Genomic DNA, 26557 nt, shown 5'->3' on the forward strand with positions numbered 1-26557 from the left:
TACCCCCTCCCAGATGTAATGTTACCATGATTTTTTTTTTCTGTGATATGATTACTTAAGAAGGAGAAGAAAAATGGACTATTGAACAAATTATGGAATTGCAAAATAAATTGCAACAAATAGGTTTCAATAAAAAAGCACAGTTAAAAAAACTCCGTTTAAAATCGCATGTAAAAGCATGCACATCACCTTTGTTAGCAAAAGCATATAATATTTCATTAGAAAAAATGTGCACAAAAAGCATGTAGGCAAGAAAAAAAAAATGATTTCGCACGCCCCAAAAATAACAACAATCTGGTGAGAGTTACCTCCTGATAACCAAGTCCGCGCCCCAACCCTCTCGGCTATCTTTCCACTGTGAAATAATTAGGATTAACACCGATGTATCTGTATGTTCCCCATACACCGTATTGGCGTTGAAACACGTAGACGGTGAGATAGCCGAGATGACTCACACCAGATTGATGTTATTTTTGGAGTGTGCAAAATCTTTTTTTTTCTTGGGCACATGCTTTTTGTGTACACGTTTTCTCATACAATATTACATGCTTTTTCTCACAAAGGTGATGTGCATGCTTTTGCATGCGATTTTACAATCGGATGTTTTGCTGTGTAGGGTGTAATATCAAAATCGATTTTCCAGCACAGCACTTTTTCAGTTCATTTTGGTTCTGAATAACTCCCCAAAGTTTGGGAACGATTGGTTTAGTCCTCACTTTGCGCAAAGCAATTCACTTTTGTATGGAAATTTGGAATCTTTTCTATTTATTTTGATTTTTATAAAATCACGTTTAACGTCATATTAAACCGGATTCATATTTCGGATGCTCTGGAAGGTACTCTACAACTTTGCCCAAGAGAAAATGGTGCTAGCTTGCTCCTAAAAAAAAATACAGCGTGTTCAAAACTGGTCTAAAACGTGATTTTAGAGCAAACAAACAAATATCATCAAGTTATCACAAAAAGCAACGAATACTTGCCTTTCCAAGTTTAATGTAATAAAGTCCAGACTCGATTATCCGAAGGCCTTGGCAAAATTTCACTTCGGATAATCGAAACAGAAAAACATTTTTTTTCGTTGTCTTATTTTTGATTGTTGAGCTCTACTATGACCCTTAAACTACTCTAAAATGATTTAGAATTTATAAATCCAAGATGGCGCCCAAAATGGCGGGGATAGAATATTGAAAAAAAAAATGCATTTTTTTAAATTTTACAGGCAATCAACCATTGAAATTTGACTAAAATGGGGCCGCAGAACTCAAATGTGCTGTTTGAAGAAAATAAAAAAAAAGTTTATCCGAAGTCCTACACAGAGCAATTCCAGCTCAAATCAGGATTTTTTCTGGTACTTTTGTACCCGACCCTCTCCGATTTCAATGAAACTTTGTAGACATGTCTTCATAGGCCTATATAAGTCATTTTTGTGTATATGGAGCCAATAGTACTCGAGAATAACATTTGAGAAGGGCTTAAGGTATTTAAATATTTTAGTATTTTGCAATTTAAAAATTACTGTATCTCGAAGCCGTTGCATCGTATCAAAAAGTGGTCAAAGACAAACTTGTAGGAAATTGGACGGGCTTTCTGATAAAAATACACTGAAACAAAAATACACGCCACTTTTATGTCATTTTTCAATTTTTAAGCTTAAAAGTTAAATTTGAAGGTGATGTTGAAGGTTTTTTGAGGAAATACCCTAAGATGTTACCAAAAGACTGACGAAAAATGCAGGATGGTATGTCTCTCCTAAAAAAAATACAAAAATCATTCACTAAAACTGTTTTTTTTTTAAAGTGGTCTAAACGTCAAAATTTTTAAAAACCGGTAGTGGGAATCGATTCCCCAGATAATTTTACATAAAAGTCTCCATATTGACCATTGTTCTATGTCCAATCCTTGGGAAGATACAGCGGTTTTAAAAATAGAAATGTTGAAAAAACGGGATTTTTGGTGGTTTTTGGCATTTTCTATTCATATAGACTTGGTTTTTCAGTCTCGTAAATATTTTTACCGGAAAGCTCGTCCAATATCCCATAAGTTTGCCTTTGACAGCTTTTTAATTTATATCGTTTTTATATTTACGTCATAAAATTTACCATCCTGGTTTCTACCACACTGAAAAAAATATTCTATTTTCAGTTATAAGCAATGTAATTAAGCTTATATCTGTAAGCCCTTACATCCAATTGAAATGCTGTCAAAGGCAAACTTATGGGAAATTGGACGAGCTTTCCGTTAAAAATATTTACGAGACTGAAAAACCAAGTCTGTCATATAGAAATTGTCAAAAACCACAAAAAATCCCGTTTTTTTCAACATTTTTATTTTTAAACCCGCTGTATTTTCCCAAGGAATGGTCAATACGGAGACCTTTATGTAAAATTGTCTGGAGAATCGATTCCCACTACCGGTTTTTAAAATTTTGAGGTTTAGACCACTTTTCAAAAAACAGATTTAGTAAATGATTTTTGTATTTTTTTTAGGAGAGAAATACCATCCTGCATTTTTCGTCAGTCTTTTAGGCCGATGCAAATATTAAAAAAAGTTTTTGTCCCTCGGCCTTGGCCGAGGTCAAGGGGGGGGCAAAAAATAAAAAAATATAAAAATTTTAATAAAAAGCCATACTGCCGCTCTAATCTGGTCCGTCCCATATGTAAAAAGTGAGTGCTGAGATAACGCTGTGGGAAACCCAAAAAAAGTTTCACCATTTTTCCCGTTCTAATCTAAATATTTCTATATAATTATTTATACTGTTATTTCAATATCAGTCTTAAAAACGCAAGTACCATAAATTTGATTAAAAAAATTGATAATTTGGAAGTAAATTTGAGAAATTTACAGCAAGAGACCAACTTGACTTTATTTGTCCATAAATAAAGGCAAGTCAGTTATGATATCAAGGTAGGCTTGAACATTTACAACACAGTTTCAACCTGGTTCAACTGTCATTTCCAGGTTTGTTTTGGTAGTTTTCTAAGTAAATAATTATAAAAAAATGTTTATTTCAGATTTATTTGCTTTAAATAATGTATTTAATAAAGTTCCTGGATATAAAAATGTGATCTGCAACGACACCAGGAAATTGGAAATATATTACAGAGGCAAATTCTCAACTGCTAAGCTCTGGAAAATAATTTTAAAAACTACGCTTATCGTTGGTGGAGTCTCTCCCAGAACCAAGATCAAACTTATTCATTCAAGAAAAAATATAACTATTTTTGTGGTTAATAACGGTATGTATTTTATATTTTCTTTCCGTAGTTGTACATTTCCAAGGAAAAAAGTCACTAAAGGTTTGGAGTATCTTGTTTTTAAGTCTTCAACTATTTCTTCAGAAATGAACAATAAATGATATTTTCAAGTTATACGTTCTATTAAAAACATACTCTGTAGATTTCAAATAATTTCGCAGCCATTTAAACGATTTGCGAGACATTTCGATATGAGGAACTGACTTGCCTTTATTTTGCATATGGGACAGCACGAAAGTCATATTTATTTTGGATTTTTTAAAACAAACACTACTTTTTTATTCAATAGCCTAAAAGTACATGTAAAATTAATACTTTTGACAAGTTTATCTCAATTTTGACAAAAATACATATGGGACGGACTAGATTAGAGCGGCAGCATAGTCTTCACATTTAAATGAAAAAAAAGTTTTAAAATGCATTTTACACTAGTTCAGTTGTTTTGCAATCATTAGTTTTCAAAAAATCTAAGATCTGACAAAAACAAAAATTGTATCGAAAAAAAAGATTTTGCATCGAAAATTTTCAAAAAAACTTGAGATTTTTTAATAAACCCAAACATGCTAAAAATGATTTTAAAGGCAGAAGAATGTATTTTAATTTGATTTCAGCTGGTTGCACTTGAATTTTCATTGAAATTTTGAAGTTTATTGTAATTTTTTTTTTGCCCTCTGATTTTTCGGGCCAATTTTGAAGGGGGGGGGGGGGGGGGGTGACAAAAACTTTAAAAAATATTTGTACCAGCCTTAGTAACATTTTAGGCTATTTCCTCAAAAATTTTGAACGAAAAAAAATCGTGACATCACCTTCAAATTTAAGTTTTAGACTTAAAAATCAAAAAATCTCATAGATGTGGCGTGTATTTTTGTTTCAGTGTATTTTTTTTTTTTTTTTTCAGAAAGCCCGTTCAATTTCCTACAAGTTTGTCTTTGACCACATTTTTAAAAGACGCAACGGCTTCGAGATACAGTAATTTTTAAATTACAAATTACAAAAATATTTAACAACCTTAAGCCCTTCTCAAATGTTATTCTCGAGTACTATTTGCTCCATATGCACAAAAATGACTTATATAAGCCTAGGATAACATGTCTACAAAGTTTCATTGAAATCGGAGGGGGTCGGGTACAAAAGTACCAGAAAAAATCCTGATTTGAGCTGGAATGGCTCTACATGCCTTCGGATAATCGAAACTTAGAATAATCGAATCTGGACTATAGGTATTTTCTTTTTAATAAATTAATGTATTTATGATGATCGAATTACAGCGAATATTATTGTAAAAATAAAATTACAGTCGATATTCGCTGAATTGATATTACAGGAATTTTGGTTGGAGAAAACTTCCAGAATAAAAAATTATTGAAGTAAACATTGAAAGAGACTGCAAATTCCATTGATAGTAGAATTCTAGAAACACCAAAATATTCAAACTTGTTTTGGCATTTGGTCTTGAAATTAAAATGAATTTTTTGATTCCATAATATTTTAAAGGTCTGCAAAACTGTTTATTCATGTTTTGAATTATAATTGAATAAAATGAAGAAAAAATGGTAAAATAGTAGCAAATCAGAGAAAACTTGTAAGCATAGGCTTGTCTAAACATTAGTTTTTAAGTGAGCATGAACATTAGCATGGTTGACTGCCAAATAAAATGCTACTAGAGATCAGCTGAAGTTAAACAATGAATAAAAAAAATCTGTGGGAGCCAACTATCCGTTAACTGTTTAACCCCTGAAGATTGATAGTTTATTCGTCAATACCGGCGCCCTCCCAAGAAGCCTGCTGTTCAACAAGGGTAGGAATATAAATCAGTACAATTCTCGACTTTGCAGACTTTTCAGACATGGAGTTTATAGTTCCATTTCTGACGACACCGCATGAGCCCTCCGAGCTACGATGCTATGGGGAGGTCTTTGTCAGATAATATCTGCGACCCGCACGGCAGCGTGCCTTTCGATCAACGACGATATAGGAAGGACTTCATCAAAACACAGAAAAATTTGAATCACAAACGCACTAAATAAAATGTTCGTATAACAATAGGGGTCTTGGGTCTTAGGCTCAACCTTAAGAGATGAGAGAGTTTCAATTTTCTCAAGTGCATAGATTATGGCACAGCGCGCCATAAAAATCAATCACCAAACGGTTTCGGTAACCCTAGAACTCGGTGAGAAGCCGCTAAAAAGACGAGAGAGTGAGCGACAGCGTGCAAGATTACAATGCTTCCGCGAGAGATTATTCTGTATTGGAAACGGACTTTTCCGTTTATTCGAACAAATATGAAAATACTTACCTTCGCGTTTGGTTTGATTTCGGGACGGGAATTAAAATAAACGAACAAAATTGTTTTAGCAACGTGACTTGCCTTTATTTCGTCCTTTTTTCATCATCCTCATAAAGTTACAAAGCGATTTAAAATGCTAAAAAACAGATTCTTATCCATACGTACTAACTATTCACAAACCTAGATTTAAAGTTTTCTGTTTAATATCAAGAACCAATCGAGACATCCAAGTGAAGTAATTTTAGACGAGGAGGAGATATACACGTTTGTTCGTTTTTTTAAGGAGTAGTTGTAGTGTAGTAGATTTGCATACAATTTTCAGACAACGAGATGTTAGTGATTCATTTTGTTTGCGTTTGGAAATGTTCAATTCTTTTGTTCTGATTTCGCTTTCGAAGCGTTGTGTGCGCGCTGCGACAACAACGGAAGACTAACTAATACTTCTTGTCTGGCTTACAAACGTTGAATGGCCGATTGGGTTCCGGTTTGTTTTTGTTTTTAGTCAAACGATCTGCTTTGACTAGTGCAATCGTTCTAAGTTGGCTTGATCACATTTTTTCTTTTCCTTTTTTTTTGTTCGGTTTAAAAAGTATTATTTAAGCAGTTTGAGTGAGCCGATAAAATAAATAAAAACCTCGCTACAACCAAACACTAACCGTTCACAACTGATTTCAAAAATCGACCTTTTTATTCTTAAACTTTTTATTTCTGTTTTGTGCGAACACTAAACTAATATCACAGCAAACTAAACAAAAGAAAAACACTAAATCATTTGCGTGGAAGTGTTCCTTACTCTGTTGCAACTTAGGACTATTTCGTTTCTTCTCTCCATCTCAAGATTTGTTCTAGTTTAATTTCCTATCCTAGAGGCTGTCTTAGTAGTTCCAACGGGAGTGTGACGGTTTATGGTTTCACAAAGCTAAGCTAAAAAACTTAAAACGAGATGAGTGTTTTGCGTGTTTCTTCTCTCAACTCTTACAAATTAAGGGTTTTTCTCTATCATTTTGCGGCCTAACTTTTCTCAGTGCGTGTCTGTCTCTGTGTGTGTGTGTGATGTGATAATCTCAAAAAGTGCACACGGCGTTTGATCGCTTTTTCAATAGTTACTTGCTTGATGGCGATGGGTATGAGTTACATGTACATGAGTCATTATGGTAAACTGTTTTTATGTGCGTGATAATCACTATATTTTTAATCCACGAAATCGCGGATTTTAAAGCAAGTTCCATTAGTTTGTTCTGATCGTTGATGCAATGCAGTGCTGTTCCTGTTCTAGATGTTTAATTGGTAACATTTTTTTTTAACAAACTCAAACCTACGCTGAGATTAATTATCTTCTTTTGTAACTAATGTCGTCCTCGTAAAGTTTCGTGTTCAGTAGCTGTCATTGTATTGCTTTCTTGCGCGTAAAACATTTGCTGGATTTTTCAAAGAGTACTGCATCATCGGCTAGGACCTTAAAAGGAAAATTAACTAAACCAGGAAAGCAGCGACTTGGACTTTCCGTCCTTGGTGATTTGCGCCACGGTACCTGGAATAAAGGAAAATGAAAAATTAACAATTAAGTTCAGATCACGACTTTTTTTTTTCTTCGAAAAAGTGCACTTGGAATTTTTCAAAAATATTTAGACAGGACCGAATGATGAAGTTTGCCAACTTTAAGAGTGTGTTCTCATAACTCCAAAATTGACGTAAATTCGTAAAAGACGTCTTTGAATTAACAAAACATTTAGGATCAGCCACGACGACTTCCATCACATATTTGCAGTTGTACTCTAAAACAAACTAACTATTTTATCATTTTTAAGTTGAGAAAATTTTAACGGCGTACAAAAAAAAACAATTTAAAACATTTTCACAATCAGATTTTTATTCGTAGATTGATTAAACACCAATAAAAAATGGCTTTGTTAGCAGTGGCTATGACATATAGCAAACTAACTAGAGAATTGCTAAATTACTGGATTTACTGAATTCTAGTCACGGTTCGGAAAAGAAAGGCGAAAAAAGCTGAAAATAAAAATCTTTAGCTAGTTTTGGTTTATAAAAATATGTTTGTAACATGCAAACGTAATCGTGCAAGCAAAACAGTTAAAAATAATATTTTGAGATAAATGTTATGAATAACAAGCATATCAAGAATTTGTGAACCATCCTTTTTACAAAATGTAAACATCAACAAGCTATTTCGAAGAAATATTTGGAGTGGGTCGATTTTTTGAAATTTCAAGCTAACTATAGAAAAAGTCTTGGAAAAAGTACTCTAGATTGTCATCAAAATCGTTACTGAGTATTACAGTTTTCCTCAAAAAACGATTTTCTAACAATTCGTCGCCATCGTGCTAACTTGTCGTACGTGCATTTTGGGCCAAATTGAGTTAAGAACGCCATTTTGTGCAGCTCACTAAGCCTCACCTTTTGACCTTCACAGATCCCCAAAATTCGATTTCAATCCTGAGATTTTCAACAAAAACCGAAAAAACTCCGTGCATTTTTGTCACTTTATATATGAAAGTAGTTTCAAATTTTGTCGTGCTATCTTGTCACTCCATAAAAGTTGATGTAAGTGCGACAAAAGGCCAAAGGGATTTCAGGCCAGGAAAGTCAGGATGCGTTTGTCGCACGTACAAGCTAGACTACCGTAAACATTTGTAATTATAACTCGGAACTCCAGCAACCAACTTCAACCAAACTTTGGGACAATGCACAGAATGGTGAGCCAAACAAAACGTGTTTGTTATTGTTTACATTGCGTGCTCTCATTTTTGAATATTCAAGGTCAAACATAAAAACGCGTTTTTCTCGGAACGTCAAAATGGCGGGTGCGACAAGATAGCACGACGACGTCGAATTACTATTTTTTCAATTTTGTGGAAAATAAAACTGAAGAGAAAATATCCAGAAAAAAAACGGTAGGTAGATATATTTTTTTTTATTGAGACCCTTTGAATTATTTCCCTTTGACTAAAATAAGCATTTTGCATCATCATCCATACAATTCTCCATACAATTTGGCAATTGTTCATGGGACCATCCATAAACCACGTGGACTTTAGAATTAGAAATAGAAACAGAATTAAACAGAATTAGAATTATTTTTTAATTCCTAATTTTTCAAAAAAAAAATCAAGGCAAATCTGTAACTTTTGAAGGATTTTTTTTGTCTTGGTCAAAGTTGTAGTCAGGGTTCGTTCAAAAATTAAGTCCACGAATAAGGGGAGGGGGGGGGGAGGTGTCTAGGGTTTGTGACAGCACATGTTAAAGAAAGGGAAAAGTGCGTGACAGGGAGGAGGGAGGGGTGTCTGAAATCCCGAAAATCTCTGGACGTAATATTTGAACAAACCCTTATTGCTGAGGACTATACTGCCGTTCTACGCATAATTGTCCCATGTCAGTTTTTGACGATTTTGACTTTATGCCATTTTTAAGTTTAGTCTGATGTGTACTTTAAGAAAAACACATAAAATTTGGTAACTCATCCAAAATAACACCAAGTCTGTTTGTCCCATCGTTGAACTTCTAAGCATAATTGCCCCACCAAGTATTTTCTTACACGGAATCATTATTTTTACTAAGCATTATGCCTTGTTTACCTGTTGTATAGCAAGAGGATCACAAATAAGGGTGATAAACTGCTAACTGGGGCGATTAGGGACACATAGGACGAATAGGAACCCACGGGACAATTATGCGTAGAAACACAGAAGTCGGTCGAAAAATTTCGATCGCATTTTTCTCAGTTGCACTTTTTTGAACATGGGACAATTATGCGTAGAATGGCAGTATAGAGTTATCTAAGCCCGATCTCACGCACACTAGCGCACCATTTGTTTTGCTAGTTGGTACAAAATTCAACCTCAATCTTTTTTGTGTATGTACACGCAATACATGCGCACGTAGATAACTCTATTCAGTAAAAAATAGGTACACGGAAAAAATTGCCAATTTTTGAGTAACTTTTTTTTACTAAAACCCACTTTCCCGAAATCCGTATTTTTTTTATTTTTGAGATTTTTTTTATACGCTTTACTGCCGTTCTACGCATAATTGTCCCATGTTCAAAAAAGGGCAACTGAGAAAAACGTGATTGAAATTATTCGATTGATTTCTGTGTTTCTACGCATAATTGTCCCGTGGGTCTCTATTCGCCCTATATGTCCCTAATCACCCCGGTTAACATTATATTACCCTTGTTTGTAATCTTCTTGCAGGTAAACAGGTAAACAAGATAAAATGCTTCGTAAAACTCATGATTTCGTGATCGAAAATACTTTTTTTTTAATTCTTTGTCCTCTATCTTAACCTATACCCTAACTGGCTCAATCGGCCTTGCCATCAGGGAGCCGTGCGTCTATTTATAGATCCGAGATCTATTGTTCTTCGTCTTGATGGATGTTGATGATCTCCTGGGGGTCTTGTTAGAAGAGTCTTTCTTCCTTCCTTCACTCGTTGCGGTGTGGTTGGTTGGTCATCTTCCCGTCCATTCCCCACTCACCCACCGCTAGTTGTTGTAGTAGGGGGAGCGGTGTGTGTGTGTGTGTGGTAATTAATTACCGTGTATCTGATGCTCCCAGTGGGAGCACGGGGTTCAAGTTGCCACCGAAAAATCGGTGGCGAGGTGACCGGGCGGGATTCGATCCCTGATCGTCTGCTTGAAAAGCAGATCGCTGAACCATTCGGCTAAGTACCCGGACATCGAAAATACTTGGCGGGACAATTATGCGTAGAAGTTCAACCATGGGACAAACAGACGTTGTGTTGTTTTCAATGATTTTCTGAACAAAGCACTAGATTTTATGTGTTTTTCTGAAAGTTTACGTAAAACTGAACTTAAAAATGATAAAAAGTCAGAATCGTCAAAAAATGACATGGGACAATTATGCGTAGAACGGCAGTTTAGGGGACAAAAAATCGCAACTTTTGAGCCATACAGAAGTATGGTCAAAGAATTTGCCGCCGAGTTATGATTTTTTTAAAGAGAATATTTGATAAATCCACTCAGAAGATGATTATTAATCACTCCTGAAAGTTTCATGAAGATATTGCATGATTAAACTGAGTAAGAGACGATTTAAGTTCAAAATTTTGCTATGCGCAAAGCGGGCTGTCAAACTTTGTTGGCGTTTTTCTCTAAACCCCGAGTTGATTTACGGGTGCCACGATATCTCGAGATGGGATGGACCAAATTGGCTGAAATTTGAGGTGAAGACTCTCAAGATGTATCCCATGTGCATGACGAAGCCCAATTTTTAAAATTAGCTTTTTAAAAAAATACAAAAATCAAAAACTAACGGTTTTTATATGAAAAACACAAAAATATTTTTATCTTTTTTTTAAATAAACTTTTTGAAAATCGGGCTTCGTCATGCACACGGAATCGGTTTAACGAGTCTTCACCAAAATTTTGAGCCGATTTGGTCAAGACAGTGTTGAGATATCGTGGCACCCGTTTTTTGAAACTGCTAACTTTAAATAATTTTATCTCGGCATAGATGCAATCAAATATCTTCAAAATTGTTTTGAAAGTAGGTGAAAATGTATATTTTAATGCCATGAAAAAAGAATTAAAAATAGGTTGATGTGTGTGCTCATACTAACCACTGACTTTTTGCCGACATGTATAAAACCCCTTAAATAATGGTTTTTGGAAAAAATCCAAATTTTATACATAAATTTTATTGACCTCATTTTATATGTAAAGTAACATTACAGATTTTCAAGATATAGATTGAAGTATAGTCACCAAAAGTTTGATTTCAGAAAAATATTTGCAGTTTTTCCTGTTTATTTTTCTTCAAGTCGCAGCAACCAGATGTCTAATATGGGTCATTCCATCTGAAGCGGAACAGCACTTGAAAAATACCATCTCCGATTCTACCCAAATTTGGCAGAGCTGTTGAGACTATCAAAACATGCAAAAATCCCGAATTTCATCCAAATCGGACCACCCCCTCCATTTTTGTACCCTCCCAAAAAATCGACTTTTTGGCGATTTTTGAGCGAAACCCCTATCTTCAAACGACGATAACTCAGGAACCACATATCTTAGAGGATCGGTATTAGACTCAATTTTGAAGGAAATTGGACGTAGAATCCATTTCTGTGATCAAAATTTAGATTAAAATATGTTTTCTACCTGTATTGCGCAATTGAAAACTTTAAATGGCCGTATCTCAAAACAGCCCTATTTATTTTTTAAATTTAACCTCACCATCGTATTCCCCGGCCAATTTTACATAAGAATCACTTATCGACAGAAAGGAATATGTTTTGTTCCAGAGATATCGAATTTTAAAGTTTTGAGTATTTGAGATTACCTAAATTAGCTACACTCGCCGCCTCTGCTAGAAGCACTAAGTCGTGCTGATCAATAACTGCTACCTGCTTTTATTGAAATAAGATTTCATCCCAAATAATCATTAGCAAAATAGGCAAATATTGAATGTACACCACTGTAGGAAACTGCTGTATAATCTTAAATTAAAAAATAGTATACAGTGAATTTCTGTGCTTGCCCAATGGAGTTCAAGCATGGAATTCCAGCAGAGCTAGCAGGAAATTGCAATTGATCTTGTAAGTAACACTTAAGAAAAAGTGTACGATACATTATCGTGTTAAATATTATGAATAAAACACTCGTGAAGCATGATTAAGGAGGAGGATTTCTGGAAAGTATAAAACTGAAAAATGTAAGTAAATCACAAAGATTAATCTGATTTATTATCTGATTAAGATCAAATTCAGTTGTGTTGATTTCGACACCGTCCGAACAATAATCTTTTTTTTGTTTGTCAATCATTTAGAAATCTTGAACGACGATAAAGCTGCTGTCCACATGTAACAGAATCGAAAAGAATCATCAATTATTCAGATGAAACTGGCTCACAATATTAAAATCGGTTTAATATGATAAACCTTTCAAACCGTAAGGCAGATTTTGGGGTTTTTGCTGAATGGCACTATTTCGCTACCGCACATGGCAATAGCTCTAGACCCCATGAAAGTTATTTCATCTACCACAGCCAGCTCTACATTTGTTCTCACTTCAAATAAAAGAAATAATTTGATAAAGTGGGAAGAAATGAGGAATCATGAAAAATATAAAAATAATAGAAAAATGATTTTTTTTTGAAAATTGTATTGTAAAAACTCTGTAGCGTTTGCAAATAAATATTGAAAGTTCAAATTTTACTTAATATGGTTTAATGACACTGAGATCATGAAGATCAGTGCATTGAAAATTACCCAATAAATATTCCTTAAACTAAAAATAGATTGTTCAAGATATTGATTATCTCAAAATCGTATAAAATTATAAAAATAATTCATCTTACAGAACACCAGGTAGTAATTATTCATAAGCACGACTTAGTGCTTCTAGCAGAGGCGGCGAGCGTAGCTAATTTAGGTAATCTCAAATACTCAAAACTTTAAAATTCGATATCTCTGGAACGAAACATATTCCTTTCTGTCGATAAGTGATTCTTATGTAAAATCGGACGGGGAATACGATGGTGAGGTCAAATTCAAAAAATAAAAATAAATAGGGCTGTTTTGAGATACGGCCATTTAAAGTTTTCAATTGCGCAATACAGGTAGAAAACAATTTTGATCACAGAAATGGATTCTACGTCCAATTTCCTTCAAAATTGAGTCTAATACCGATCCTCTAAGATATGTGGTTCCTGAGTTATCGTCGTTTGAAGATAGGGGTTTCGCTCAAAAATCGCCAAAAAGTCGATTTTTTGGGAGGGTACAAAAATGGAGGGGGTGGTCCGATTTGGATGAAATTCGGGATTTTTGCATGTTTTGATAGTCTCAACAGCTCTGCCAAATTTGAGCAGAATCGGAGATGGTAATTTTCAAATTTGCATTTTTTCTTGCACACTTCAGGTGGAATGACCCATATACAAATGTCTCTTAGACAATGTTGTAGCAAATTTTCTGAACTCATCAAAAAATATTTTCAGAAATTGTCATCCATGGTCCACTACTTTTAAAAATCGAAAACTGCAAATATTTCGATGAAATCAAACATTCAAATTCAAGTCTACATTTAAAAAAAATGTCAAAACTAATTTATTCATGAGTTTCGATTTTTCCAAAATCCACTATTTTTTTCAAATTCATAACTCGACGGCAAAAGTTGCGGATTTTTGTCCCCTAAAAAAACATATCAAAAAATCTCAAAAAATCAAAAATATTTTTTTTTCGTTTGCCTATTTTTTCCTGAGTAGTCCTCAACATTATCTACAACTTTGCCTTCAATATTCCTTCAAAAGTTACAGATTTTCGAATATTTACGTACCATTTTTTTGTATGGAAAGCTGCTATATGGGTGAAGGAAGGCCCCCAACAAAGTTTGAGCAAAATAAAAAATATACAAAAAAAATAAAAATGGTCGAAGTCAGCCGATTCCGTAGAGAGTTGCTCACATTGAAAACTAATCAATAATTCCCGAAACATCACGAGTTGGAAAATGAGTCTCATTTTTTACAAAATTTAAAATGTTAAGGAAAAAAAGCAAAAAAAAAACCATCAGACTGAACAACAAAGCCAAAACAAACATTGTCATATATTTTCTTAGCACAGCAAAGATTTTAAAAATTCCAGAAATTTACAGGTTTGAAAAAAATACCTGAAAATGCTCATAACATAAAAACGGTACACTTTATCAACCGAATGATTTTGCATCTTAAAACGATTTTTGGACAAAATATTAATGTTTGCCAGATTTTGCACCATCCTTCACTCTAGCGAAAAAATGAAATAAAAAATCGTTTTAACCCTCTACCGCCCAATTTTTTTGAATTTTTTTTATTTTTTACCTTGTTCAGGAGGTAATTTACCTCTCTTGTTTTATGTTTTTCTTGTTTTATTTTTAGCATTTTAATTTGCATTTATCTTTTTTAAGTTATGTTTGTTATTGGTAGTATTTGGCATATTCTACCACCTAATAAAATTACATTTTGCCTATCTAATTTTTTCACGTTTTTACAGTCACTTTTTCAATTATTTGATTGTTTTTCAGATTTTTTGCTATAGAATGGCACAATAATCCTTTAAATTGTAAAAAAATGCGTAGAAACATAGTCTGGGACACTACAAAAATTATTGCATACTTCTTTGTATTGAAAATATAGGAAATGTCAGTAAAAAACACAGCCCCTAAAAAAATGAAATTTTTTAAAACATTGGCAAAGTCACATAAAACAAGTTAAACATCCAACCCATAAATTTTCTAAAATTTTAGGAGTTCTGTATTCTAATGTTTTTAAAGATCAAAAATTGGTAGAAAATGGATTTTTGGCGATTTTTTAGATGGAAGTCCGTCTAAAGGCGGGGTTAGGTTGTAGAGGTCTAAGGGAATACTTTTAAAAATTCGCAATTCGCAATTTTCAGTGTAAGAACGGGCCTTGACCGATCATATGCACCAGGTTCCCGACGAACACGCACTGCCCTTACACCTACATCTCACCCTTGCTCTGAGTCAGTACGAGCAGCACGCTAGAACACGCTTTGAGTGTTCGTGCCAGGCATGCACACCTTCTTTTCCGGTTACGCATTTTAACTCGGCCGGGGGTGGTACATTACGTAGGGTTTGATGTAAGTATAAGCGCCTAACCATTTATAGTGTGCCTATCAACATTTATTTAAGCAAAAACTGTTTTATTTTTAGTTTGAATTCAAAAACTAATTGTTATTTTACTGTGTATTGTTTTCTCCTGAAATATTCCCTAATGTTAAGTCGTGTTTATCTGTTGATATTTCTTATGCCGCGGTGTTTTGTTACAATTTTCAGGACCCAAGCATTTTATAAAAAATTAGCAAATGTACAATAGTAGTATTTGTGTTATTCCTTCAATCATTCCATAAATTTAGTAAGGGCTCGAACCTCACTTGTTAGAAAACAATAGACAGTAAAGGAGAATATACTTTATAAAGAAGCAATAGTAAGAGAATCATAATTGTGTGTTAAAAAATAAAAAGAATAAGCTTGATGTAATAGATGTAGAAATAGGCAATAGTTAATAAATAAAGATAACAAACAAGCTTAGATTATTGGTATGATGGGCAAGATAAAAAATTATTCAAATGAATAAATAAAGAAGTAAATCAACAAAGAATAGGCAAATGATAATTAGACTTGGTATCACTAGTACATTAGGGGAAGATTTATTTAAAGAAAACACACAGTTTGTTAAAGCAGCATTATTTGGAAAAAAGAGTGACAAGCATTGAGAGATACGAGAATTAATAAAAGATACGAGATACGAGAATTAATAAAATCAAACCCAAATGGTAAACAGAAGAATTAGTGGTGAAGTACGAATCAGTAGAGCAAAATAAAAATAGGAGATAGGTGGTAGCTGAGAATGAAGAGAAGAGAAACCCCGTTATGCGGTGTTTCAGGTACATCCACAGCAGTTGACTCAACATACTGCGAATCAAAACAATCCCGTCTACAATCACAAATTACTTCCTTTTCCCACATTGTCGCGCCCCTTTCTTTTAGCCGTCTCGATTCTGACCCGCGGTGGTCAAAGGTTTACGATCCGTTTCCACAGGCCACCAGCTAGGTCATCATGAAAACCAAGCCAACGTGGAGGTAAGAAAATAGGACACTCGCAAGGAACCAGAGCTATACTGTTCTGATCAAGATAATTCGGATGATCTAACAGAACTACGAATGTAGTTAGTTACGCTCCTTCCAGGATGTTCCTTACGTGGACGTCAATCGAAGAGCACGCAACAAGGTCAGTGCCATTGCATGCTCTTAGGTATCAATCCTTGGCCTGCTAAGGGAATACTTTTAAATTTCTATTAGTTTTTTTTTTAAGGGAATACTTTTAAAAACTAATAGAAATTAAAAAAATGGGATTTTATCGGACCGAGCGAAGTTTTAATACAGCTGCAGAAAACAGGTCTAAAAGCTTATATTTAAACAAGTTAGCTGCAGTATGAAGCAGAGTAGCTCAATCGGATGAATCAAAAACCAGCCAAGCTGAAGTGTTACATCAATCATCAGCGACAATCGCCATCTCACGACCTTCAAAATCCCTAGATTACGCCTGCGTCAATTCAGCGATTGAGACTTCCATTCAATTCTTCGTTCCCCCCAGACGCTACGCAAACCCACCCAAAAAAAAAAGCAAGCCACCACTTATCACCCGTGTGACGATTTTAACGCTTGCACCTTCTCACCTTCCGACTGGCTGATATGACTCACGCCCATCACGCCAAGCTGCTTCAGGAGAACCCCCAGGTTGACCTTATCGTTCTGCAGTGTCCCGGCGCTGATGCGCACCTTGGGCGGTTTGTTGTTTTTGGTTTGCGTGTGCCACACGAGCACCTCGGTGCAGTTGCTGGCCTTCGGTTCGATGTCCTGCATCCGCAGGCCGATACTCTTCAGGAACTCGTCCTCCTCGTAGCCGGCCTTGAACGGCATCGTCACGTTCGGGCTGGCCGCCATGTACTCCAGGCTGACGGCGAATCCGGCCATGTCGACGGGCCACTTGCGCTTCGCCGGCCACGAGTCGAAGAAACCCTCGACTTTGCCCTGCAATTTAGAGAGACCGAGAGATAAGCCGTTGGATACAACTCGTAATCGCGCGCGGGCGCGCAGACTCACATTCTTGACGACCGGGGTGCTGACGGCGTAATCGCCAATCAGCCCAACGGGGAACATTGAAACCTTCTTGGTGGTTCGTATCTCGCTGAACAGCTTCAGATCGAAGGTGTTATCGTCGTCGCCAAAGTAGAGCACGCCGGACTTTTTGTTGTTGTTGCGGATCCAGGCCAGGGCGGCCCGCCGGTTGGCGACACCCCGCGGGACCAGCTTCTTGGTGCGGTAGAACGCCGGCATCGGGCTGGCGATGTGAGTGTAGGGAATACCTGCAAATGATAACACACGGTGAGTGATAAGTCCATTCATGATGCTTGAGTGCACTCTTCCTCCGTCCTCGAGGAGGGTGATTCCCCACTAGGGTGACATTAAAAAGATGAGTTTTGAGGACACACTTCTATCAGTGGTAGAAGTTAGAGTTTTCCAAAAAAAAAATACATTGTAGATTAAAGCTAAAACTGCTCAAATGGAAGCGTTCTATTTATTAGGAACATAATTATTAGGGTGGCTTGAAGTTGTATGGGAAATTTTCAAAAGAACTAAAATGTATTACAATCAGACGAGCATTTTCCGTTTAAATTTGACAAAGTTTGAGCCAAATTAACATAATCAGAAGAAAATAATGCACATGATCGGCCGATTTCGTGAAACAATTCTCTACCAAAGCCGGAAATGGATTTTATTTGTATGTTTTTATTTGTCTCATACTTTGTGGGGGCCTTCCCTATGACCAAAGAAGCTATTTTGTGTCATTGGTTCATCTCCATACAATTTTGGCAGCTGTCCATACCAAAATGGTACGTAAATATTCGAAAATCTGAAACTTTTGAAGGAATTTTCTGGTCAGACATCAAGTCTTCTGCATAGTTGTAGGTTTGTATAGATGATGACCATTCAGAAAAATTTCAGATTATTTAATTATTCGCAAATTTTGAGCCATAGTATGCTTCAGCAAATTGTCTGAAGCTTTAATTTTTATTCAGAAATGGTTCAAATTTACATAAAAAATCAGGTCAAAAAAAATTTATGAATACAATTTCGATGTTATCCAATTTTTTTTCAAAATACTCTTAACTTGGCAGCAAAACTTATGACCATACTATGGCTCAAAAGTGGTGGGTTTTGGTCCCCTAAAACTTATAAAAAAAATCGAGAAAATAAACATAGCAATTTTGGGAAATTGAGTTTTTGTGAAAAAGAAACTAATTTAAAATCGGCAAGATTTTCTTTCCGTGTAACTATTTTTTTCTGTACAGACATAATCAATATCACCAACTTTGCCGAAGACATCAAATTGATCAGAAAATTCCTTCAAAAGTTACAGATTTTCGAATATTTACGTACCATTTTTGTATAGAGACTTGTATGGGTGAATCAATGACACAAAATGGCTTCTTTGGTCATAGGAAAGGTCCCCACAAAGTTTGAGCCAAATCAAAAAAGTCAAAAAATAAAAATCGTCGTAATCGGCCGATTTCGTAGAGAATTGCTCAGCTGCTAAAGTGATATTTTTGATTTTTTGATATTTTTGATTGATTTCGATTAAAATAGGAATAGAAAAGCCTTCCAATTAAATGGAGCGGCCGTGGCTTACTGGTCACGGTGTTCGCTTTGTAAGCGAATGGTCCTGGGTTCGATTCCCATCTGCTCCCAACGAGAAAGTATAGGAAATATAAATCTTGAAACTCTGAACATGAACGAAAAATCAAAGTCACTCGAGTCGGGGTTCGATCCCCCGTCCTTTGGATTGGTAAGCAAAAATGCTAACCACTATGCTTTCGCGACTTGGTGAGCTATGACTGGAATTAGAAATACTGTTACTATCAACTATATACGCGCTGGGTCCTTGTCCATTTGACAAGGGTTCGGAAGTTCTAAATAACGTTTGAATCCGATTGGTCCAAACGTTCTTTAGGGCGGGGCTTGTCGATAAAGCTGAAGTACCTCGCGCTCGGCTAGCCAGCGTAGAAATGGGTCACCGAAGCTCGGCAGAGCTAACACCTTCCAAATGCCTATGCGAGTTATTTGCATGTATAGAATGTAGATCTAAAAATACATGGAAACAACTCAATTTGTAAGAAGCGACCGCGTGGTCCCGTTTGGTTGGTTACACACACACACACACACACACACACACACAATAGAAAAGCCTTCCAATTGAATGATTTAAAATCTTCTGCCCTTATTACCGATTTGCCCGATTGGTGGTAATGACTTAAATGGAGATAAAAAATATTTTAAATGATATTTCTTATATAAAGCACTAAATTATAAACATGGTACGTAAAATTTAAAAACAATCTATCTACTTTCAAGAAACTTATTCCCTCTGAATCACACTGGATAAAGAATTTTAGTTGATTTAACGTGAAGACTTCCATCATTGTCATGATTTTTCGTTCAAAGATATAATTTTTGAGTCGCTTTCAATATTTTGACAAAATTCCTTCTACAAGTTGTTTAGAATAGTGCCCTACACATGCTGATTCCTTTTGGTAACGATTATCCCATTCCTTGTAAAGTTATGGAAATCATCATTGATCAATGATTGCTAACTAGGACGTCAATGACTGTGCCACAAAATGATATAAATTTTGAAGCACATTTGATTTAGGTCAAAAATTCTTTCAGTGGCTTCAAGAAGGCAACAACCGGCACATGCTGATTCCTTTTGGTGGTGAAATTCGTTAAATTGAATTTAATACAGAATATTTTATAGTGATGATCAATTTTCTTCGAAAATGATCAACGGCTTCACCTTAAAATCAAAAAAAAAATAACAGGGTACACACAAATTTCAATTTCAGATGCCTTGTAGAAATTGTTTTCAAAATTATCACCAATTAATAATAACACTAACCTACAAAAAATTACAAGCACAAGTCGAATGGAAGCTAAAACCTTAAAGTTTAAAGGAACACGTGCACTTTGAATTTTTCAAAAATATTGCGACATGGAAGAATGGTTTTTCTCCAAAGTATATATGGACAATTAGGGCGGTTCGTCGATCTTGCATACAACTAAAAATTGCGCTGATCCGGTGCACGTGTTTCTAGGGACTTCTAAGTTTATGCTTCCTCTCGAGTTGAGCCTGTGCAAACATTTTGTTGGTCGGTGTAATCAACTCATTTTATGATTTCAAGCTTTAAAATCATGAGCAATTGTCTGAGATCTCGGTCATTCGATTTTTTTTGTATTTTTTAATCCGGCTTCATTTTTCGATGTAAAATTGAATTTGCATTCAAAAAGTACTCTAGTGAAATTTTTATAAAGTGCACCGTTTTCAAGTCAAAGCTATTTTCTGGTAACTTTTTTTTTAATAGTCGCAGTTATTCATTTTAAAAATTTAGTCCCCATGTTTTTTATTGAAAAAATAGTCTTGAATCTTTTGAGCTTTGTTGATACGACCAACGATGCCAGATTATTTTTTGGGAAATCTGTATTTTCTTAAAAATAAATCTGTATTTTATCTGTATCATGTTGAATTCGAAGCTTTAGAAGACATTCATAAATTTTTAACAGTAGATTTAAGCTTTTTAATCACATTAAAGCATAATTCATTTACTAAATTGTTTAAATTTTTTTAAATAATCATTTAAAAAAAATCTGTAGATACAGATTTTTGTGATTTTTGAGATCGAAAAATCTGTCAAATACAGATTTATCTGTTTATCTGGCATGGCTAGATACGACCCTAAGTTGCTGAGTTTCCCCCAAAAATCCCACCATTCCTAATGGCGATATCTCTGCAACAAAAATTTTCAATTTTAATATATGAAACATTCGTGAAATTTCATAATCTATTCAAAAAAAATATCTTTAATAAATTAAACAACAAACATTTCAAATGGACGTAATATTGAATGTTTGGCCGTTTTGAAATGTTAGTCTTGATTTAAAAAATTAAAATATTGTTTTCGAATAGATCGAAAATTTTCATATTTATCATATTTTAACTTTGTAAATCGGACTATTAGTTGCTGAGATATCGACATTAGAAAATGCTGGGTTGTTTGAGTGAGTCTTAGAAAACATCAATTTTCCTGTTTTTAAACATTTGCATGGAAACACCTCAACAACTAAGGGTCGTATCAACAAAGCTCAAAAAAGCAAAATATTGAGAATTTTCTAAGCCAACATGAGCATTAATTTAAAAAAATGAATAACTGCAATTTTGTTTAATTTACCTGAAAATGGCTTTAACTTGAAAACGGTGCACTTAATGAAAATTTCACTAGAGTACTTTTTGATTGCAAATTCGATTTTGAATCGAAAAATGAAGTTGAGAATATTTTACGACCTATATTTTGAAGTTTAGAAAAAATCAGTATTGAATCCTAAATTCATAACTCGGTCAAAGATTTTTTGCACTCTCTGGAAATTTCCGAAAAAATGGCATTTGATGTCCCCTAAAACATATAAAAAATAATAAAAATATTGTTTTTTTGCCAATCAAGTTTTAATGACAAAAAGTGAAATTGAAAATCACCTTAAAAAAATTTACCGTGTATATTTTTTTCAGTGTACCTACAACTTTGCCGAAGACACCAAATCGATCAAAAAATTCCTTAAAAAGATACAGATTTTTGAATTTCACATATCATTTTTGTATGGACAGCTGCCAAATTTGTAAGGAAAATTATATGGACAAACTAATGATGCAAAATGGCTTCTTTGTGCATACCGAAAGCATCAAAAAAGTTTTAGCTGCACCCAAAGGAAATATATAGCTCAAAATCTGCAACCGTGGATTTGCTGCAGAAAATGTTACATTTTATAACAGTTTTTGCAGCAAGCTCATAGCTCAATTTTGCCCGCGTGTTAACATGTCAGCGATCTGCAGTTCTCACCAACACATATAATGCTGGCGCGTCCCCGAGCAACACTCCAAAGGGAACAATATGTTTGCGCTCTGTCACTCACATTTCATCAAGCGTCCATGGCGCGGTGGTAGCGTGACGGATTAATAATCAAGAAGTTGGTGGTTCAATCCTCGTTCTGTTAATTTTTTTTATTTGTGGAATACAACCAAAAAGCCGTCGGTAATGTCGATAATTGTCGGTAATGGACAAAAATGTCATACCCCTATATCGCAAAAATACATGAGGACAGATTTCATGCAGATTCGGATAAACTTTCATACCGCCATGTATCACAATCATGCGACCGCCGGTTGGGTGTGGATTAAAACATACAAAAGCTAAAATTTAAAAAAGACTGAATTCGTAGAGAATTGCGCTATAAAATGTATAGAACATACTTTTTATGACCATTTCAAAAAATATTCCGGGAACCAGGGAGTTCCCGGAATTTTGAAAATATTTTTCCCAATTCCCTAGAAAATAAGAACTCGGGAAAATTTTGCGCCCAATTTTTTAACACTCAAGGCGCCTTAAAAACAACCATAAAGAAAAAAAATAACATTTCGTTAAATGAACATTTTTGGAAAAAAAAATGATATGTACGAATTTCTCGAATGGCGAAAAGCCCTAATCCTCATCACCGAAAAAAAGCACGGAAAAATACTTTTCAGGGTTCACTTGAGTGTATTTTTTATGTGTATGTCACTTTGTCCATTGATGGTTAGTTTATTCACACAAATTTGGGGACTGTCCATAGAAAGTGCTATGAAATCATTCGAAAATCTGTACCTCAAGAAGGGAGTTTCTGATGGATGTGGTGTTGTCGGCAATGTTGCAGCTTATAATTGAGACAATTCGAACAAAAGGTACACGGAAAAAAATGTTTTTTTTTTCAATTATTTTTTCATAACAATAACTCGATTTTGACAAATTTTACTACCTTTACTAACTTTAAAGCTTTATGTTTTATGGATTACTTAGCATAGCATAGCATTACGAGTCTGTACCACACTGTAGGGTCAATTAAATATCCTTAGACATTTTGATTGTTGCCCGGTACATTCAAAAATTCCTAGTACACGTAAATTTCCACGCTGTACTCCGAGGCCACGTCCATACAGTCCAGTGGATTTGAAAGGGAATATTTTTTTGTTCACTAAAAAAAAAAGTTCAGGGAACCAACGTGACTTTTAAAAGAGAACTGAGTTTTTTTATATGAAAAATGCTTCTATGTTTTAGTTTATAACTCAATCTATGGAAAAAGCACAGATCTAAAGTTATTTTTTTTAAAAAAGGGACCCATAAACATATGAAAGACAATAGCTTAAAGGTCCATTAAAAAAAACACTAGAGATAAACTTTTACATCTAGTTTCGCCAAATTTATTAAAATGGCACATTTTAGTACACCGATCAATCAGCAGCTAAACATCTGTAAAACTTATCAGATTTTGTGCAAAAAATGTGTTTAAGGAGTTACATACATATATATTGGCAAAAAAATCAGATGTTAGTATGAGCACACACTTCAATTTTTTTCAAATTCTTTTTTTCATGGCATTAAAATATACATTTTCACCATCGCATCGTTGCCGAGATATAGCAATTTCAAGTTAGCAGTTTCAAAAAACGGGTGCCACGATATCTCAACACTGTCTTGACCAAATCAGCTCAAAATTTTGGTGAAGACTCGTTAAACCGATTCCGTGTGCATGACGAAGCCCGATTTTCAAAAAAAATATTTTAAACAAAGATAAAAATTTGTTTGTGTTTTTCATATAAAAAACAGTTAGTTTTTGATTTTTGTATTTTTTTAAAACGCAAATTTTAAAAATTGGGCTTCGTCATGCACACGGGATACATCTTGAGAGTCTTCACCTCAAATTTCAGCCAACTTGGTCCATGCCATCTCGAGATATCGTGGCACCCGTAAATCAACTCGGGGTTTAGAGAAAAACGCCAACAAAGTTTAACAGTCAGTTTAATCATGAAATATCTTCATGAAACTTTCAGGAGTGAATAATAATCATCTTTTGAGTGGATTTATCAAATAATCTGTAATATAAAATATTGTGATTTTCTACATATATGTAACCCCTTAAGGTCGAAATCGTTTATTTGCTTTAACTGATTCAATGTTGAAGATATCATCGATTTTAGTAAAAATTTTAGCATTAGCATTAGCAGTAAAGGTCGCACAATTCCGGATGGCTGCACAACGCTTATCTTGCTGTTTAACTGTAATTAAACGTATGATAGCAATAGACTCTCATCCGGTTATAATATTCCAACACGGGAGTTACCATGTTTTCATCTTTAGATGAGTGTGTAATACAATCCAGTAAGATAAGGGGCTCCTGGCCGGTACCTTGCTAACCTCGGGGATGGGAAGGTATGTTAGTAAACATCTATCTAGAATGCGCAGAGATCTCTACGTCACCTAGTGGTATAGATGTTTGTAGGGAGGTTTTGGACTCAATGTTAGTAAATTGATAAGTTCACAATCTGTACCACCACCAAATGTCCCACCACCAAAGATTCCACCACCATAACCACCACCAAAACATTAGCACAATTACCACCACCACTTCCACCAGTTGGACCAAACAATAAACAAACATGAAAATGAAGATAAATAGAGAATAAAATGTAACGAGAAACAAGAAAAAACAGATATCGCTTGTTGGTGTCCAAAAATATGTTGATTCTCAGCATCTGCTAGGTTGTTTGGGAATTCCTGGCCCAGGACGACGTAATCAAAGAGTGAAAAAGGTGATAGCAATGTGTTTTGTGCACATGGAACCCCCCCCCCCCCCCCCCCCCTCACTCACCTCTCGTGCATAAAATCCATAACAAGAAAACCTTCACCCGGTGGAGAGATACAACCATGCGCTTGCACAACAGGAACATAATTCAACAGCGACACAAAAGTACACAAAAAATAACCTGAATAATCACGACTTCGCGTCCCCATTTCCAGCGCACCAATCATTTTAGTAAAAATAAGTGAGCAAAAAATGTTCAAAAATAATGCATGGTTCTTTGATTTACTGAGGACGATCCCTTACCGAATCTCTTCAGCAAACTGTTCAGCACCCGGTTACAGCCGTCCGTGTCGTCCGCAACGATCCAGTGCAAATAGGGCACGTGCATCAGCGTTTGCCCGAGCCGCGTTATTTCGGCAATCTGCTCCCGCCGCGGGTACGTCGGTGTCACGAAGTAGATGATCGGCGCCGCCGGTTCCGGGGTGCTGCTGTCCGCGGTGACCTCACCGTACAGCAGCTTGCGGGTGTCGTCGAAACTCTCGAAGCACACCGCCATCGTGTCGTTCACCGGGATCATCGCAAAGTCCTGGCTGGCATCGTCTGGGGGGAATTAAGGCAGAGAAATAGTGGCTTAGCAAATAACAAAAATGCGAATAATATGTTTTTCAAATGTAGCAATCTCCATCCGTAACCGGGCGTAATCGCCGATGATTACGATTTCCCCGTTGCAACAACAGCTTATCAAAAGCGCTCTGAACGAATGTCGTGGACGGTAATCTTGGCGTCGAGCGACCTAACCGTTTTAAAATATAAATGTGATTGCATTTGCATGGATACATCTCATTAAGTGTAATCGCGCAGATGATAAAACGCTATCACGCTATTGTTTAGTGGTAGTAAGTAGCACTGCGACAAACGTATGAAAATAGGCAGTTGAGAGCTGAGGCTGTTGTCGTTGTTCGGCCGGGAATCATGTGCTAAGTTATAAAAAAAAATCGTACACACATTCGTTACGTAGCTATAGTCCGTTATCATCATAAATCGAAGCATTTTGTTGTCATTATCTTGACGATCATCTGACGGCTGATTTGGAAGCAAAAAGAGTCTGACTCATGAAAATATAATGTTATTATTTGTATTTAAAATTCTATGGAAAAAGCATTGACCTAATCTTTTAAAACATACTTACTGTTCCGTTAGAGAGGAAGTCTACTTAATCTATAAATCCTCATTACACAACCCTTTAAGTTTTGAAACTTTGGAGTAATTGTCCGGAAAATGATAACATTTTTTTTGCCAAACCCATATCTTCACTTTGGATAATAGTGCGCTAACGATAAATATTTGCTAATTTTATTGCGAATTACACAAATCACTCCATTTTACTTAAGGGGTTACATACATGTAGAAAATCCCAAAATTTCATATTGCAGGAAATTAATTTAATCTACTAATAAGATGACTTTCAAAAAAGCAAAGCAATCCACTTTAACAATCCCCGGGCCTTTTGTGGTCTCTGCTGCAAATTTCTGCTAATTTCTAGGCATCCGAAGGTTATGTGGAGTGGGTCACCCAAAACCTCTTTTACGCAAATGGACCGACGTTTTACTTCCCCATCCGATAGAAGGCCAGGAGGATAAGGCGGGAATCGAACCCGCGCCCCATATCAACAAAGGGATCGGCAGCCGAAGCCACTAACCACCGCGCCACGAGGCCCTCTGTTATTGTATTGTACTGTATTGTTAATTTGATTTAATTTTGTTT

At 35.4% G+C, this 26557-nt stretch overlaps 1 protein-coding gene across 1 annotated transcript in view; it reads right to left on the reverse strand.

Moving 5' to 3' along the window:
* Positions 1–5600: 5600 nt before the first annotated feature.
* LOC120422954 (galactosylgalactosylxylosylprotein 3-beta-glucuronosyltransferase S) overlaps positions 5601–26557 on the reverse strand; it is a 29181-nt gene continuing 8224 nt past the window's right edge. The window contains exons 2-5 of the mRNA XM_039586543.2: positions 25097–25393; positions 17174–17436; positions 16747–17101; positions 5601–7072 (exon numbers count right to left, since the gene is read on the reverse strand). Coding sequence (XP_039442477.1) covers positions 7011–7072; positions 16747–17101; positions 17174–17436; positions 25097–25393 — 977 coding nt within the window. The 3' untranslated portion in view covers positions 5601–7010. The remainder of the gene's footprint in view (positions 7073–16746; positions 17102–17173; positions 17437–25096; positions 25394–26557) is intronic.

The sequence above is a fragment of the Culex pipiens genome, chromosome 2 (assembly GCF_016801865.2).
Source record: "Culex pipiens pallens isolate TS chromosome 2, TS_CPP_V2, whole genome shotgun sequence".
Taxonomy (NCBI): Eukaryota; Metazoa; Arthropoda; class Insecta; order Diptera; family Culicidae; genus Culex; species Culex pipiens.